Source organism: Orycteropus afer, unplaced genomic scaffold (assembly GCF_000298275.1).
Source record: "Orycteropus afer afer isolate SDZICR_OR568_19922 unplaced genomic scaffold, OryAfe1.0 scaffold00260, whole genome shotgun sequence".
NCBI lineage: Eukaryota > Metazoa > Chordata > Mammalia > Tubulidentata > Orycteropodidae > Orycteropus > Orycteropus afer.
The window spans coordinates 1,849,464-1,868,166 of NW_006921847.1; the positions used below are offsets into that span (position 1 = coordinate 1,849,464).

At 38.6% G+C, this 18,703-nt stretch overlaps 1 protein-coding gene across 1 annotated transcript in view; it reads left to right on the forward strand.

The window, feature by feature from the left end:
- Positions 1–18,703, forward strand: part of PRKD1 (protein kinase D1) — a 531,285-nt gene that overhangs the window by 474,507 nt on the left and 38,075 nt on the right. Inside the window, exons 15-16 of the mRNA XM_042782200.1 lie at positions 17,407–17,568; positions 18,110–18,208. Coding sequence (XP_042638134.1) covers positions 17,407–17,568; positions 18,110–18,208 — 261 coding nt within the window. The remainder of the gene's footprint in view (positions 1–17,406; positions 17,569–18,109; positions 18,209–18,703) is intronic.

Consider the following 18,703-nt stretch of genomic DNA (forward strand, 5'->3'; position numbering starts at 1 on the left):
TTGCATATTTTGTCAGATTTAGACTGCAGAATTTGGTAAAATTAGTCAATGTCTTCATCTTTGGAGTTAGAGGTTGGTGCATAAATTTGAATAATAGTGTTTTTAACTCATTTTTCTTATAGATATATAGATATTATCCTATCATTGACAACATTGTACTTAAGGAAAGATCTTGAAATATTCTTTTTTCTTTCAGAAGTGGACCTGGCCACATCCTTGTTCTTAATCTGTCTTAGGAAGCTGCACTGAACCCTATCCACTGTAGTTGGCCCTATTATAGGTATTTGAAATACCGGTAGCATAGCTTTCAGCATCACAACAACACACAAACCACCACAGTATGATAAACTGACTGACCAGTAATGGAATTTTACATAAGTCCTATAAAATCTACAGCTTCAAGTTTCTTAAAAGGGAAAACTGGGGTATTGCAAGGGCTGTTGTATGGAATGATCAAAGCTCTGAATCTTTGGATGAAAAGTATTGAATTATAGAGCAAGTATCTCTTTAGCTTCCCATTTCAAAGGGTATTGCAAAATTATATAATTAGAGGGTCTATTTGAATTTTAATATGTTCTGCTGTGAATGCTAAGTCAACATCAGTAGATATTGTGGCCTACAAACTTTATGGTGCTGAAGAAAGGAATTCTGTAAAGGTGAATGAAGGAAGGGTTTAATTATCTGGTGGTGGCAACCTGAGTGCCTTTAAATAGTAAATGGCTTCCTTATTCAAGATATTCTCTATTGTAAATCAAAAGAGAACCTACAGATTGGGAAAAAATATTTGGCAATGACTTATCTGACAAGGGACTTATCCTTAGAATTTATAGAAAACTCGAACACTTCAATAACAAAAAGACAAATAATCCAATTTCAAAATCAGCAGAAGTCATAAATAGACACTTTACCAAGGAGGATATTCAGGCAGCCAACAAACATATGAAGAAATGCTCACAATCATTAGCCATTAGAGAGATGCAAATCAAAACAATAATGAGATACCATCTGGCACCAGCACTAGCAGCAAAGTTCAACAAGACAGAAAATAATAAATGCTGGCAAGGATGCGGAGAGATTGGGACTCTCATACACTGCTGGTGGGACTGTAAAATGGTACATCCACTGTGGAAAGCAATATGGTGATTCCTTAAAAAGCTAGAATTAGAAATACTATCTGACCCAGCCATTCCATTACTAGGTATATATCCTAAAGAAATGAGAGCCATAACAAGAATAGACATATGCACACCTGTGTTCATCGCAGCACTATTTACAATAGCAAAAATTTGGAAACAACCTAGATGTCCATCAGCTGGGGAATGGATAACCAAACTATGGTACATACACACAATGGAATACTATGCAATGCTAAAGAATAATGTAGAATCTGCAAAACACTGCATAACATGAATGAACTTGGAGGACATTATGCTAAGTGAAATAATCACGAGAGAACAAATATTTTATTAGTCCATTATTGTAAAATTCAAGGAATGATTTATCTATGGAAAGAAATATTCTTTGTTGGTTACCAGGGTGATAGGGAGGGGAGGGAACACTGTTAGATAGATAGAGATAAGTATTGATTTGGGCAAAGAGAAGGGCAATGTACCAAATGTGAGTGATCAGCATGGTGGCATTGAGGAAGAAGAAGACATAGAGAGGTACATGAGAGGTGTAGACAATAAAGATGAACCATTTTGCACATGCAATACTGCGTTGTCAGTGAAGGCAAACACAGGTATATGGATAGATAGATGGGTGGACAGGCTGAACTATTAGATATGTCTATGCAGCAGGGAGTGTACCCAAGACTGTGTATAGGGTTGGCAGACAATGGTTCTACAATTGTATTTGTATGTTCTGTAAGAATTCCCAGGTGTATAGTAGAGGTGACAAGGGACAAGGTTGTATTCACTTCTTGGTCACAGCCAGCTACCCAGAGGGAGGGAGTAGTTGAACCTGTGGCCTCGGAACCATAGTTGCAAGGGATATCAAGCTCATTTGGCATAACATACTGCACAAAACATTGTTCCACCTCCTACTTTGGCAAATAGCAGCTGGGATCTTAAAAGCTTGCAAGCAGCCATCTAGATGAAATGCTGGGGCCCTCCTCTTCCAGAGCGAAGAAGAATGAAGAAAAGCAAGATTCATGGAAAAAATTAGTCCAAGTGACTGGTCCACCATGTGATCCTCAGCCTATATGACTATGAGACCAAAAGAACTAGATAGTGCCCAGCTACTACTGTCAACCACTTGGAGGGGGATTTATGTAGCAGATCCTGGATAGAGAGGAGGAACAATGTGGAACAAAACTCAAAGTCATTTGGGAGAGAAAAAAAAAAGGGGGGACCAGGTTTGTTGGTTTGATAGAGCCTGGTGGAACCATTGAGACTATGGCCCCTAGCTGCCCTTTAGGTCTGGAATTGAACCCACACCTGTGACTTCCAATCAAACAAAAGACAGGCATATGAGTTGAACATTTATCTGAGGTAGATACACTCCTTGGAGAGAACAATCATGGGAGAAAGAAGGGGTGTTTATGCACAGGGAGACAGCTCAGGGAGCAGGAGTGCATCAAGGGATGGACACAGGGAAGAGGTAACTATCAGAGGAAGTGGGAAGGGAGCTGTTGCATTGGGCTAAATTGTAGTCAACATCATGATTCAATGTGTGTGTGAACTGCTGAATGGAAAGTGAATTTGCTGTGTAAATTTTCACCCAAATCACAATTTAAAAAAAAAAAAAAGATAATTCTCTGTTGTAGATGGATTTCAGTCAAATCTAGTAAAATTTCTCCTGTTTCTGAAAATTGTAAATGACAATTCCATTTAAGTAAAAGATTTCTTTCTAGTAAGTCTGCTGTAGCATATTTGTGAGTGAATATGTGTACATATCTTCAGTAGGACCTAATGAGACAGAATCAGAAAATAGGTTGAAGTTTGTTCTTGGTTAATAACCTGCACTGTCTTTCAACTTTTATTATTCTGGGGTGAGGACTTCTGTAGACTTTTGGGATTTATAATAGACAGGTAACATCTATGTCAATTAAAAATTTGTATGGTTCTCCATTTATTTGGAAAGTAGTTTCCTCTTGAGAGTTTAGTGCTACTATAGCAAAAGTTCCTGCTTATTCCCTAGAGCCCTGTCATACCAGTTTAGGGGAGATTTGACCAGCTGGTTCATTACTGGATCTGTTTTTCAACCTAAAGTAATCTTTTTTAAAGTGGCTGGATTTCTTGCAGTAAAAGCATATATTAGTTCCAGGTTCATTTTCAGAGATTCCTTTTTGAATGGAAACTTTCCCTGTGGTTAGTATTGTCATTGTTTTATTTGTAGAGTCAGAGTTTATTTTGTTTGTTTTTAGCTCTTTGTTCTGTCTCTTTAGCATTTTGTTCAATGGTTTGGACTAGTCTGTTGCCTAGGGTAGCTACATCAGAATTGAGAGCCTTTTCTAAATCTATTTCATGATGCTTGACTAACTCAGCAAGCTTAGAGAGTAGTTGGTTGACAAATATATCCTTGAAGACAATAGTTGTTCCAGGCTCTTCTAATTTAATCCCTGAATGTTCTTGGAAAATTTTGGTCAAAAAATCTCTAAAATTATACACATTTTTTTTTTTTTGTCTTTTATTTTTTTAATTTGAAACTCTGAAATTTAGTACACTGCATTTTACAGGTGAAAACCTTAGGAATGCTGTTGATTAGGTTCATTATAATGGTCTTAGTTTGGTCCAACAATACAGAACCAGGGTCATTAGCTCTGATTGTTAAATGTTTCTCTGCAGTTTTCCATTTGGCCTCCTCCATCCACCTTTGGGCATTTTCTGGTCCAATTTACATATTTATTAGGTTATATAAATCTGCTGGCCCAGATTCATAGGTGTCAATAAGAATTTTAAATTCTTGGATAAATTTTTGGAGATCTTCACAAGAGTTGGGAAATTCCTTTAACATTACATGAAGCTCCGCTTTGGACCAAGAAGTGAAAATAGTATGAGGGTCACTTTGAGGCTCATCTGGGTATTGAACCCTGAAGGGCATTTCAGGAATGGGCTTGATTTCTTGTTTAATCTCTTTGAGCATTTTTTTAATATGGGAGTTCAGATAAAGTATTCTCAGAGAAGTATTATTGTAAATATGGGTAGAGAATGTGGCTCCCAGAGGCACAGAAAGAGGTTAAGGGAAGGGATTGTTGTTGGACAAATAACTCACTGCCATCAAGTTGATCTCGACCCTTAGCAACCCCTCCTTGGTTTCTGAGACAGTATCACTACGGATGTAGATTGCCCAGTCTTCCTTCTGAGGAGTGGCTGGTGGGTTTGAACCACCAGCTTTCTGTTTAACAGACAAATGCCTTAAGCCAGCAAAATTACAGAACTCTAACATTTTAATTCCTTAGTTTGTGTGGCTTGTTTTGAAAGTGTCCTGTAGGAATGGAGATTTGCTATCTTGATGTCTTTTGGAAGCTTGTTGTTGTTGTTGTTATGTGCCATCAAGTCAGACCCGACTCATAGCAACCCCTCCTTGGGTTTCCAAGACAGTATCACTACGGAAGTAGATTGCCCAACCTTCCTTCTGAGGAGTGGCTGGTGGGTTTGAACCGCCAGCCTTGTGGTTAGCAGTCAAACGCCTTAGGCGCTATGCTACAAAGGTACAGATTCAAAATGGCTTCCCATTGTGTGTAGTTTATTTGAGCTCCTTTGGTTTCTAGTTTACTGCACAGAAAGTTTAGCTTATTTAAATCAAAAAAAGCCCCATAATAGCTATTGGTCTTCTAAATTTCCCTGAGCATGTGCATGCCAATGATCAAAGTACATTATGGCCCATATGGGGCCCATGATCAAAGTACACATATGGGGCCATGATGTTTAACCATATAAACTGCAAGAACACACAAAGAGAGTACTTAGTGAGCTTTTGATGTGGCATTCCCCACTTTACTGAGAACCTTGCCAGGATTTAAGATCTTATGTATGCACAGCAACTTCACAGTGCAACAAAGAAAAAGGAGAGTTCAATAAAGTGGACTGGATACTATGTGTCAATCTCACCAAACTGAATTTGACAATGAACTCAGCAGGATGCTTGAGAGGAGAACAGAAAATGAAAGTATGGAAAAGAGACTAATAATACATCTCTCGGCGGGTCATCTTTGCAATGTAGCAGAGGCTCAATTCAAGAGGGCTTACCTTCAGTGAATTCCTGAGGGTTGAAGGATATGGTTGGGTATAAGGGAGCCACGTTGGTAACAGAGCACCAGATCCATGAATTCTCAGGAACACAGAAGATAAGGCTCCTTTGAATCCTACCTACTACATTAAGAAATAGCATAGTAATAATGATGCCCACTCTGTTTAAAATAAAAGTAATAAATTTATTGAGAGCAAAAGGCAGCTTGAACATGGGACATGCTAAATTTCACAAAATGAAATCAGCAGTCTGGAGATCAACAGATATAGGAGGATAGTTATGGGGCTAAATCAGGAATTTAGGTTCCAATATTCTGACTGGTAGGCAAACAATTGAGGAAGCTCAAGACAGGACATCTTGAAGTAAGAGGCAACTCATAGCAACCCTATGGAACAGGGTAGAACTTCACCTTAGGGTTCTTAGGCTGTGATCTTTACCAGGAGCAGATCACTAGGTTTTATTCTCCTGCAGAGTAGCTGCTGGGTTCAAACCACTGACCTTTCAGTTAGCAGCCAAGTGCTTAACCATTGAATCACATTGGCCAGTCATTAATTTTCTGTCTTTGCAGCTTTTGTTGATGGTTCTCAAATATTACATCCTTTTGTTTAAATCCAACTTGAAATTCTGTTCTTGTTTAGGTAGCGAGGAATGAGTATTATGATACATTCAAGATTTCTACTGTGTGAAAGTTGTTCCCAAGTTCTCTTATTAGAAATAAGCTCTCCTTGACCCCCAAAATTCCAGTATCATATTTATCCATAAATTGATGTCAATGAAACTCAGACAGTGAAGTTAGAATTTATAGACTTTGTTTTAAAATTTCCCACCCATGACTCTAAGATAAACAAGGATTCCTGGTGATGAGTAGAAAATATGAGGTATCTTTATATTGTTTCTACCTGATGTGAAAAGTTGAGAAAGTCTGAAAGCAGAAAAAAAGATGGTATTTTCTGCTTACTTCTCTCTCCCTCTGCATTTAATTACTACTTCTTTTATAAAGAAAGAAAGGGGGTAATTATGTTCATCATGTGTCTACAGCAGCCTTGGAATCTAAAGCTAGGTTGAAACATTCTTAGAATTGATGAAATGAAGAATGACTGTGAGGTGTGTGGATAGGTTGGTGTATATATAGGCTATATGACAGGCCTCAAGTGACTTTTTGGCCAAGCAGATACTGAGCAGATTCTTTTTATTTTTTCCCCCCTCTGGGTCAAGTTTACTTAATAGAATGTACAGTAAAATACTATGTATGTACTCAGCTAATTTAAAAGGAAAAAAAGTGTAAAGGTAAATTGTCCTTTATCAGCTAGCTACCTAAAAATTCCATAGTGTCAGAGCAGAATATATTTATTGTAATGAACAGTTAATAGAGATTCTTCAACATAATTTCTTTCCTGGAATATTGAACTGTATTATCCAGGACGAATTTGTACTTATTATCACGGCAAATGGATAATTATACTCCAGTTCTATTGGTTGTCATGAGCAAACAACTCTTACTAGGAATGATCTAAACATTCCTGAGTTCCCCAGACTTTGATAAGTTAAATTTGATCATGGACCCATGGTCAGTGATAACCATCCACTGGAGGACAGATTGTTATAACTGTTCTGTTTATTAAAGTAGTGTGTGCATTTATTCTTCTGACATATATGTTACCTTTATTTTGTTTAAAGTTAAAATCACTATGTATTTATAAGAATTTATAGATTAAATTTCCCACAATATGCACCCCACTAAAAAATGACTACTGAAACATGAGCCTATTGTAGACTTTCAACTAAACAAAACATGTGGGCTTATTCACAACTAAATAATTTCCATCCTCACTTTAGCCAAGAGGGCTTTGATGTGGTCTAAAACCACAGCAAGGGGATGGCAAACTAGAAGGGGCAAGTTTGTGACAGTTCATGCTTGATGAACAGTCATACTTGATGTAGCCTTTGCTAGGTAAAAGGCAAAGGAAGTTTTATTTTCTCCCACCTACTGTAAACTGTAAAGTATCAAACTAAAGAGAGAAATTTGGCCCAGATCTTTTTAAAATGATGGAAAATAAGTTCAATAATGACAATGACTAACTATGTACTAAGCGCTATTCCAAGTATTTTCTATACATTATATAATTAAGTCTTAGTTACACTCTAAGATAATCATGCCAGTTCATATACGAGGAAATTGAAGCACCTCAGAGGTTTTAAATAATTCAACCATATATCAGGATCTGCGAAGAGGTAGGGCTGGAATTCAAACTCAGGCAATCTCCAGAATCTAAGCTCCTGAAACTAGGAGGCTTTCCTTGTAGTTATACAAGTTCTTGGGCTAGATCAGAAACTGAGAAAGGGAAGGATGTTGAAAGGCCTTTTCTAAGCAATTTTTAGGGTGCAATGACCCTTATCATTTGAATAAACTGTCTTCAGTTCTTCTATATCATCATCAGTACAATAATAAAATCATAGAACAGTTTTCAAAAATTGTGTAAATGCCATAATAAAACCACTTAGGGGCTGACATAGTTGGAAAGAGTAATTTAAAGGGAGTATCTAGCCAGTGCCATTCAGTTGCTGCTGCTTTGCTTATCTATTTCTAATGATTGTTTCCCAGTGGTATTGAGAGTGATCTGAAACTCACATTGTCTTCTTCCTTAGAGCAAAGTGTAAAACAAATATAAATCATCTATAAAATAAATACAGATAGTGTTTCTTTGTATCAAAGATACTGAAGTCTTTACAAAAGCAGTGGTCAAAAGATACATGTTTTTAAGTGATGATAACTGAAAGAGAGAGACTGTCTTCGTTATATACTTGGGACTTCAGGAAATCATTTTGCAATTAATAGTGTTGGCAGCTGTGATGTGCCCATTCATGGTCATGGTATTGGTATTTATCACAAAAATAAATCACTTATGATCATTACATATTCATCATCAGAATCCTGAGATTGCTTGGTAGCAAATTGAAGTGTACTCAATGAAAATGACATGTACTGATTTTTTTTTCCCTGAAAACATGCTACCAGCATATATCACACATGGTGTCAATATGTATGATTACTAAGTATGTCAGACATATTTAGCATTTTTTCACTAAAATCACTTAATTCACTCTGGTGGCATAGTGACTAAGGCATTTGACTGCTAACCAGAAGCCTGGCAGTTCAAATCTACCAGCCACTCCTCGGAAGGAAGACTGGGCAATCTACTTCCATAGAGATACCATCTCAGAAACCCAAGGAGGGGTTGCTATGAGCCAGAATTGACTCACCGGCAGTGAGTTTGGTTTGGTTTGGTACTGAAAAGTAAGAAGATATAGAAATTCTTCATCTTTCAATGAAATTTAACAAACTTATATTTGACATTTAATATGTACCACCCACTAGGTTTCTACTGACTGGGAACGTAATTGATAAAATATGGGCCTTGTTCTTAAGGGACTTGTAGTCTTGTAGGTAAGACAGATTGAAATACCGTGAATTACTTAATATGGCTCATCTAGCCATAGTCTTTATGACTCCCACACAATTATAAGGCTATAAAAATATAGTGTTTGCAGCACACCAATGGCATTGTACAGCTTGCTAAGAATACCGATAAGATACGTGGAACTCTGTGTGGGTAGGGCCATGCAAATACAATGTATGTAGCCCTAACAAGATGATCAGTCAATGTTGCCATCCCACTAGGTTTTAAAATTCCAGAGCAAGGGGCTTGGGGGCACCTCACTACCTCCAAGAAGAAGAGACAGGAGCAAAGCATGTCCATTGGACCCAAGGTTCCTGCCTGAGAACCTCCTAAATACAGCAGGCAGAGAGAGAGAGAGAGAGCTGTAACACCAGAGACAGTCCAAGACAGTGAGAAGTTGTGGCAGAGAAATGGCAGCAGCAGAATCAAGAATCATCTTGAGACAGTGCAGTGGGCTTCCTGGCCCGCAGTGAAAAGCAGTTACAGTGAGTGTGCTGACTTATGGAGCAAGAGAGCTGAAAGCCTTTGAGGAGGAGGCTTCCTGGCAGAGTGGGGTACCTCAGTGCACTTTTTGACAAAGCTGGGATTGCTGACGCACAGAGTGAGAGAGCTGAGTGCCTTCGGTATTAATTAGGCTTACTGATGTAATGGGGTGATTCTGGGTCCTTATTGATCTTGCCAAATAGCACTATAACACTTTCCTGAGCAGGGAAGAGGCTGGACTAAGGGGTCAAGGGCCAGAGAGAAATCTGTCAGTGGGCACAACCAAGAGGCTGTCTTGATTGAAGAACTGTATCCCGAATCATTCCTGATCCTTAAATGTAACCTATTACTTCTCTAATAAACCCTTTAACTTAGAGTATGGTCTGTGAGTTCTATGTGGCCATTATCAAATTATCAAACCCAACAGAGAAGTAGAGAGTGCCATGGAAGGGGTGGCTGGTGTCAGAATTGGTAACAAGATTGAAGAGAGGAAGTGTGTCTGACCTCTGCCTCAGAAGAATTGGCCTTGGGCTGTAGCTCTTGATTCCTCTTCTTTTGATGTTAGATGAGGTCAGACACCCTCATCATGCCATTTTTACATAGCTTCTCCAATAACTAAATAAAATGAAAAGTGTTATGAGAGAGGATGGAACCAAAGACTGAAAATAAAGAGGCACTCACATAGAGGCTGACAGAGTAAATGAAAGCTGCCTAAAAGCTAAATATTCATACCAGGAAAAATGGTATTAACCAAGCAAAGTGGTCTGGCTCAGGTGGAAACAGTATGTGTGAAAGCACAGAAAGGAGAGAGAGAGTCAGGAAATATAGTGGACCTAAGGCAGAGACAGAGATAGACATGGGGACATACACATAGTGACTGATGCATAGAGCAAAGTCACAGAACCAGTTGACCCATAATCTCAGCAAAGGAGAGAAGATTAGGTGCTCAAGAGATAATCTGGTTGACCTGTGTCCTTGGAAATGGACTAAGTCCAATTCCACCATCCCATCTGGATGCTGATTCAATCCAGATTCCTTGGACAGGGCCCAAGATCTGAAGCCAAGAGGATGAGTGGGCCCTTTTGGGTAGCTTGTTCTGAAAATGATTTAATACTCCTGGTAGCATAGTGCCTAAGGCACTTGACTGCTCACCAGAAGACTGGCGGTTCAAACCCATCAGCCACTCCTCAGAAGGAAGGTTGGGCAATCCTACTTTCGTAGTGATACTGCCTCGGAAACCCAAGGAGGGGTCGCTATGAGTCGGGGCTGACTCGACGGCAAATGACAACAACAACAATGGAGAGGAGTTTCTACAAGGAAGTGGAAGAGAAGAAGGTAGAGAAATGTGAGGGTGATGGAGGAGGAAAGTAGCTGATCGTGAAAGGTCTTATATATCTTACTAAGAAGATGTGCTTTATTTTGAAGCTAGTGGTTATCTATTTGATGGATTTGAAGCAGGGTTATATGATCAGAATCATCTTTTGTAAAGATCACAGTGGCAGGCCTTTGAAAAGCTAATTGGAGTAAAACAAGATCTAAGGCAAGGGGGTCTATTGGGAAGCTTTGCAGATATGTAGGAAAGAGGTGATAAGGGATCTAACCAATGCATTGATGATGAAGATGAAGGTGAGAGGTCAGTGTGAGAGATTGTGGAGGTGGACTCCATAATTTTGAGATCAATTTTTTGTTGAAAGTGAGGGCAAAATAAAGGTTTTAAAAGATTTCCAGGTTTCTGACCTGGGTTGTTGGTCATTCACCAAGAGAAGAAACATTAGAAGAGTAGGTTTGGATGGTGCTATGGATTGAATGCTATGGAGAGAAGATTGAGGTTGTCAAGGAATTCACGTTGCTTGGTTCTACAATCGATGCCAACGGAAGCAGCAGTCAGGACATTAGACGACGTGTAGCATTGGGGAAGTCAACTGCGAAGGAACTGTTTCAAGTGCTGAGGAGCAAGGATATCTCCTTGAGGACTAAGATGTGCCTGACACAAGCCATGATATTTCCAATCACCTGGTATGCATGTGAGAGCTGGACAATGAATAAGGAAGACCGAAGAAGAGTTGATGCTTTTGAGTTGTGGTGCTGGTGAAGAATGCTGAAAGTACCGTGGACTGCTAAAAGAACTAACAGATCTGTCCTGGAGGAAGTGCAGCCAGAATGCTCCTTGGAAGCAAGAATGGCCAGACTTCGTCTCACCTATTTTGGTCATGTTGTCAGAAGGGACCATTCCCTGGAGAAGGATGTCATGCTTGGTAGGGTGGAGGGTCGACGAAAGAGGGGGAGGCCTTCAGGGAGATGGATTGATACAGTGGCTGCGATGATGGGCTCGAGTATAGCATGGATTGTGGGGCTGGCGCGGGATCGGGCAGTGTTTTGTTCTGCTGTGCATGGGGTCGCTATGAGTCGGAAACGACTCGACGGCACTTAACAACAACAACAACAATGGATTGAATTGTGTCTCCCCAAAATATGTGTCACCTTGGCTTGTCCATGATTTCCAGTATTATGTAATTATTCTACATTTTGTGATCTGATGTAGTTATCCTATGTGTTATAAATCCTCACCTCTCTGATGTTAATGAGGCAGGATTAGAGGCAATAATGCTAATTGAGGCAGGATGCAATGTACCGGATGAGATTGCATTTTGAGTCAATTCCCTTTGAGATATAAAAGGGATTAAACAAGTGAACAGAGATCAGAGGGACCTGACTACCACCAAGAAAAGAGAGCACTGAGTGCAGTGTGCCTTTGGACCTAGAGTCTCTGTGCTTAGATGCTCCTAGACCCAGGGGAAGATTGATCCTAAGACACATGCTGATCTCCAAGGAGCACCAGACCTGCAGATACTGAAAGGAGACAAGGACCTTCCCCTTAGCCAACAGAGAGAGAGAGAGAGAGAGAGAGAAAGCTTTTCTCTAGAGCCAACCCCCTGAATTTGGACTTCTAGCCTCCTAAATTGTGAGAGAATAAATGTTTGTTTGTTAAAGCCATCCACTTGTGGTGGAGCTAGTGTTATAGCTGCACTAGATAACTAAGACAGATGGAAAGGTAGTGATTTCATTTTTGGACATATTTCATAGAAATGAACATATCTAGCAGACACTTGGATATAAGATTTTGGAATTCAGGAGAGATACCTGAACATATCCTATCAAATTGGGTATTATTTGTACCAAATGATTTTATAATCATCTGCTGTCCACAGTTGCCTTTTTTAGCATCTGTCAGGGAATTAAACAATATATCCAATAATAAGGTATTGAAAGGCATTATCATGAGTTCTAGAACCATTAAATGAAATGTAAATTGTAAGAGACTGTGATTAGAAAATTGTGGAATAGTGTTTTGTTTTTTTCCCCCAACCTTAAAATCTGGTAAGAATGGGAATAAAGGAAGCCATTGCTATAGTGCCAGTCCTCAAGCACCCCTGCCCACACAGCTGTCCAATAGGATATATCCTTCCTTCTGCCCTGCATGCCACTTAGAATTTAGAAACTGGGACCATCCTTTTTATTTCATTTTTTCCTGTATCAGTGTGAGTTAAAGCACTTAACCACGTTACAGAAAAACTGTCAGAAGTACACAGTTGAAGCAGTGCTGCTCCTAATAACTAAGTGAAAAAAAGATATACTGAACTTAATTCTTCTCTTTCCCTCCTCTCATATGTTTGGGTATAATGATCCTAAAGGTAGAAGAAAGAAGGGAAAAATATGAAAACCTTAACTTATTACAGCTAAATATATGGAATAAGTTCTCAACTCCAGATTTTAAAAAGTAGTGCTATTAGAATTAAAGAATGTAAGTACAAATGAAATATTGTTTAATTTGACTCAAAACATACACATAGAACAGAACATATACATAAACTAAAAATTAAAGTTGGTTAAATCTCTATTATTATTTCTTCATAATAAAGATCTTTTTGCTTTTAGTGACTATATTCCATTGATGACATAAGAATTCTCCAGAGGCATCTTGGTTCAGGAAAAATTTTGTCTTGATCTCCAATTGACATTTCCTTTAGACTTTGAAATAAATAACTTATATTCACCCTATGAATATGTCATCAATCTGTTATGTGTGAATGGACACTATTCTTTCCTGTACTTGAGCAAATGTTTCATTTCCTGAAAATTACTTAAATGTAACAAGCAGATGGCCAAAGTCCTGCACACTGAAAAAACTTGTTCTGCCATGAAATTTGTTATTTGAATTCCTGAGCTAGGCCTGAGAAGTTAGCAAAAAATTTTTGTACACATTACTATGCCATAGTTGACATTGCAGTTTTTATGCTATTTTTAAGTTAATTAAATTATTTTAAATGCTCAGTTACTTGGGACATTAGGAGGTAAAGGACAGAAGGCTATTTCATATTTTATGTGAAAAATTAAAACTGTGAACAAATCATATGGACCAGTTGGTTGAAGTTTATTTTAGATTGTTTTTAAGGTATTAAAAATGATATGAATGATAAATGACAATAGAAAAATAATAGCTTATCAGTATTACAGTCTCTAGACCAAAGAAACACTTTAACTGGCATAATGTAGACTTTGGATAAATAAGGTGTGATTCTTTATATTCTGTTTTATTTTTCTTTTGTCACTGTCAAACATAAAAACAAGTTAGGTCATTGGATTCAGTGCCAAAAATACAGCCCCTGAATAAGCATCTATGATGACCTTGTCTCAATTAGACATAATAAAATTTTTTAAAATCAAGGCATTATATATCAACTATTCAAAAAATCCTTTTGCTATTGGAAATATTTTTCAACTGGCACTCAATATATTCTTTAGTGATCTTAAGAGGCATAACATAATGGTGTTTATAAAAGAGCAAGGACTAAGTGCAGTGGACATGAGTTTAAACTTTTTGAAATTACTAGTTGATGTCTTCATTGAATATGATTTTAAAAAAAGCTTTATATCTAACTATATTCAAAGTCCTTTATTATTAAAAGATAGCAAAATGTTCCCTTATCCTTATTATAGAGATTTTATTGGAGTACGTTTATTGAGTCCTTCAGAGCTTACACTGTACAAAATAGTTGACAGTGACCGGTCTAATTAATCCCTTACTTTTGGCCTAGGAAATTCTGGAGTGCACCTCTTAGGTGAAAATGTATTGAAGTCCTACACTCTGAATGCAGGCTGTGTGTGTCAACTTGCCTGGGCCTGGATGACTGGCTGGGCAGCTGGTGGTAGTTATTCCCCATGATGAGACTGGAAATCAACTCCATGGTGGAATCTACCACAAGGAACTGAGTAGCTGCCTTTGAGATGTGGTCTGCTTCTTGTGTATATGGAGAAGCTTTGGGAATGGTTTCTAGCATATGGCATGCTTGGGCCCTGCATGTAGCCATGTCATTGTTCAGCAGCCTGCCATGCTCTGCCAACCTTGGACTTAAAATGAACTTGAATTAATGGCCTGCCGTGTGGTTTGGTAACATTGGGACTATGCTTTTTTACTTGTCAACCCTGGGGCTTCTCAGCCTCTGCAGCCAGCAGCTGTCTGAGTGAAGAAATGTCTCTAGCTCCAGTGAGCCAGGAGCAGGAGGCAGAACTGGACCCCAAGGTTGAGGGGCTTTCACCCAGCCCCTAAAGCCTGGCACTTTGAACTTGGACTTAAAGCCTCCAAACTGTAAGAGAATAAACTTGTTTGTTCGGGCAATCCCATTTGTGGTATATTACTGTCAGAGCAGTACTAGGTAACCCAAACAGTAACTGGAAGAAAAGAGGAATATATTGAGTGAAGGACTTGAGTGTCTCTAAGAACTTAAGTACTTACTGGAATTCAAGTAAAGGCATACAAGAGTTGACATTCCATTTACCATATGTGGGATAATTTAGGTAGGAGAGCTTTCTAGTCATCATGCTTCAAAGCCAGTTTAATTACTAAACAGAAGTCTGCTGACTCAACGCTCCCTCCCCACCCCTTCATAAAACCTAAGATAGAGTCAGCAGAAGCATCAGGCTGAGCAGCTGGTGCACCATTATTGTCCTCCCCTGAGCCCTGAAGGTCACGCTCTCTTAGCCTTTAGCTCTTGCCTTGCTGCCTACTCCTATCGATCTCCTCCTTTCCTATTTGTTGTTCCTGCTCCCCACCCAGACAACAAAGCTTTAGCCATTTAAGAAAGCCAAACTCCCCAGAACATTTCTTGAGTGCTTAATGTTAGAGTAAATAATAAGAATAACTCAGGCAGTATCCTCTAACATTGTTCTTAAAATTTCTGCCATGATCTCTAATTTAAAAGAGGAGAGTTGCCAACCCCTGGACACTCAGGGTTGGTGGTCTGTCTGGTCTGCGTGTCTCCTCTATCAGGAAAGAGCCTATAAGAAAAAGAAAAGGAGATGGCGTGAGGCGCTGCTCCAAGTAGCAGGAGGTATCTTCTCACACTTAATTGTATGAACAATGCAATTACTGGTGTTCTGTAATGCATATCAGACAGATATATGCAATTATTACATCCTTCAGCCTAGATGTGGCACTCCCATAGCAGTCAAAGACAATTGGCTACCTGGTCTTCTTTATAGGCAGTCTGGGTGTATATGATAAGAGCAGTGATAGTGTGAACTTTGTTGGCACTATTCTCTCCTCTTTGTCCAGAAGAGAATAACTATGGAAACCTAGTCCATCTGAAGTAGCCAGTCTGACCAATTAACAGTGCAAAAATTTCATGACCATTGACTGCAGCCCACCAGAGTTAAAAGGCTATTGAGTGTCTTCTCAGATCATGTTCATGAACTTGCCTTTCCAGGACTATATTATATTGCATGATCTGTCACCAAGGCATCAAAATCAATAAGAGCCATATGATTTCAGAGACACAAATCAAAATTGCCAAAGTAATGAGCAGACACCCTGAGCGACAGGCTAGCATCATATGATCTACTACCCACTCTAGCCTGACTTGGTATCCAGTCAATGCCAGGCTTTCCTTGGAAATTGGTGGCACAGAGAACAACCTCAACACGTAGATCCACCCACCACCCCTTCTGCTGCTTGCCACCCAGCCTCCATCTGTGAGGTTTCTGAGCAGCGAGCCATTTCAGGTTTTAAGTCATTTGTGAAAAATTCATTTTATATGCAATTTTATCACTCACTGGGATTTTTTTTTTCTAAAATACACCATTTTAATTTTTCTCTATATTGAGGTGTTGGAGCATTAGAGATAGTTTCTATTTTGTTTTCTTTCAGTGGTATTTGTTCGTGATTTTTCTTTCTGTTTATCATTGAAAGTGGAATATAAAATCAGTTCTATAATGATAGAAAAAACTTTTTTGTGACAAAATAAAAAAAAAGATCAAATGATCAAAAGTTTTTCTTGATGATAGAGTAACACTTAGATTTAAACATTATTCCAAGGGACCATTTAATACTAAGAGTAATTTCACTTGACATATGCAAGTAACATATCAAACAAAATGCAGCCTACCATCAATAGTTCTTATCTTTTAAGGGAGATACTTACCAAATATCTGATAACTATGCAGGTTTGACAGCCCTACCTAGTATGATGTCCGGGGAAAAGCTGGTGCTCAGTAATCATTTTGTATAGTTTATGGTGATCCTCCCTCAGTATAAAAGCTTCAGTGACAAACTTCTTCAGCCTCCAGTAGCAGAGCTATTCTAAGCATAGGTTTTGACTAATATGTTTCATCAGTTCAGTCACATTTACTGATATGATTTTTATATTTTCTACATTAAATTTTTACCAATTGCATAGATATGGCCTGTTGTTGTTGTTGTTATGTGCCATTGAGTCGGCCCCGACTCATAACAACCCCTCCTTGGGTTTCCGAGGCAGTATCACTACAGAAGTAGGATTGCCCAACCTTCCTTCCAAGGAGTGGCTGGTGGGTTTGAACCGCCAACCTTCTGGTTAGCAGTCAAGTGCCTTAGGCACTATGCTACCAGAGTATGCTTATTTAAGACAGTATGCTTAATATCGGATAAGATCCTAAGAAATTGCAGATTTCCCGTTATGGTATTCTAATTAAAACCTAATTAACAATTCACTGTGCTGAAACTTGGTTTTTTAGCATGGAAAATAAATTTCACTATGCATAGAAAGTAAAAATGTATGTTTTGGAGACATTAGAATTTCAAAAATATAAGGCAGCACATGTGGAATTTAGAGGTGTTAAGAATCTTAAGTGTGGGTTTTCCATAGCTTTAAACTTAAACAGTTTCGTATAATCAGTGAGCTTGCCAAAGAGTATCAAAAAACTCATTTTCTTCAAGTGCTTTATTTATCTTTAATAGAACCTTCATCACCCCGGTGTTGTAAATTTGGAGTGCATGTTTGAAACGCCTGAAAGAGTGTTTGTTGTTATGGAAAAACTCCATGGAGACATGCTGGAGATGATCTTGTCAAGTGAAAAGGGCAGGTTGCCAGAGCACATAACGAAGTTTTTAATTACTCAGGTAAGAAATCTGTTAGAGAATGAAAAAAGGTAATATTTAATATCAAATAGTATCACTGTTTAGCTACAGTTTCCTAGCCTTGTTTAGTCCCTGCTCCCAAAGTCTGAACTACACTGCAAAAGGTCGCAGTGGTTTATTGTATTATCGGATTTATATTTATGTCATTCAGAGCCCAATATAACAAATTAGTAACATATCTGCAGGCACATGTATTAAAGCTCTTTATGAAAGTCTAACATGTATGGTGGTAAACTCCTAGTTCTTTAAAAACATTCAAGAACAAGATCCTGTTAGCTATATTGAATCCCTTTAGCTGCACCTGTCTTGGAAGTTGTATGAATACCATTATATTTTTCTGTTACATTTGTCTTAGAAATCTCTATGTTAATCTAGCTCATTTCAATGTCTTCACCATAAAGAATCTTGGCTGTTTGTTAGGAGTTTTCTTCTTTATCTTTTTTATTTATGTTCTGGTAGAAAACCTGTGGAAATAAACTACTAGTCTGAAATAAAATTACTTGAATGAATTTCTTCTTTACAGATACTTGTGGCTTTGCGGCATCTTCACTTTAAAAATGTTGTCCACTGTGACCTCAAACCAGAAAATGTGTTGCTAGCATCAGCCGACCCTTTCCCTCAAGTAAGTACACAAGCCTCTCAGCATAAGTCCAGTGGGCAGCATCACTGGCTCCCTTGCAGCACTCTGCCACCTCCCTTCTTTCTTCAAACCTTTTTTTGTTTCAGGTTTTACCTGTTCATTTGCATCCACTCATTTCCTTGTTATATTTCTGGGACTGCTGCTTTTTCACTCTGGCTTCTTGAGTCAGCCTGCCTTAATAACACCCAACAATACCTCCTCATTTTGCTTTTCAGTTTTTGTTTTACACAGATCCAGGAGAACTGGCAGGCTTAGGTTAAGGTTTAAAGCATTGGCCTGAAAGTGAGAAAATGTACGAGGCTCTGATCTCCAGCCAGCTCTCTAACAATGGACTAGATGATAAACTTCAGTTTTGTTATCAGGACATGAGCAAAATGTTCTTCCTTTCCTCAGCTACTAGGGTCAAAAATAGCAAGATCTATCTGGTAGCATAGTGGCTAAAGTATTTGACTGCTAACCAGAAGGCTGGTGGTTCAA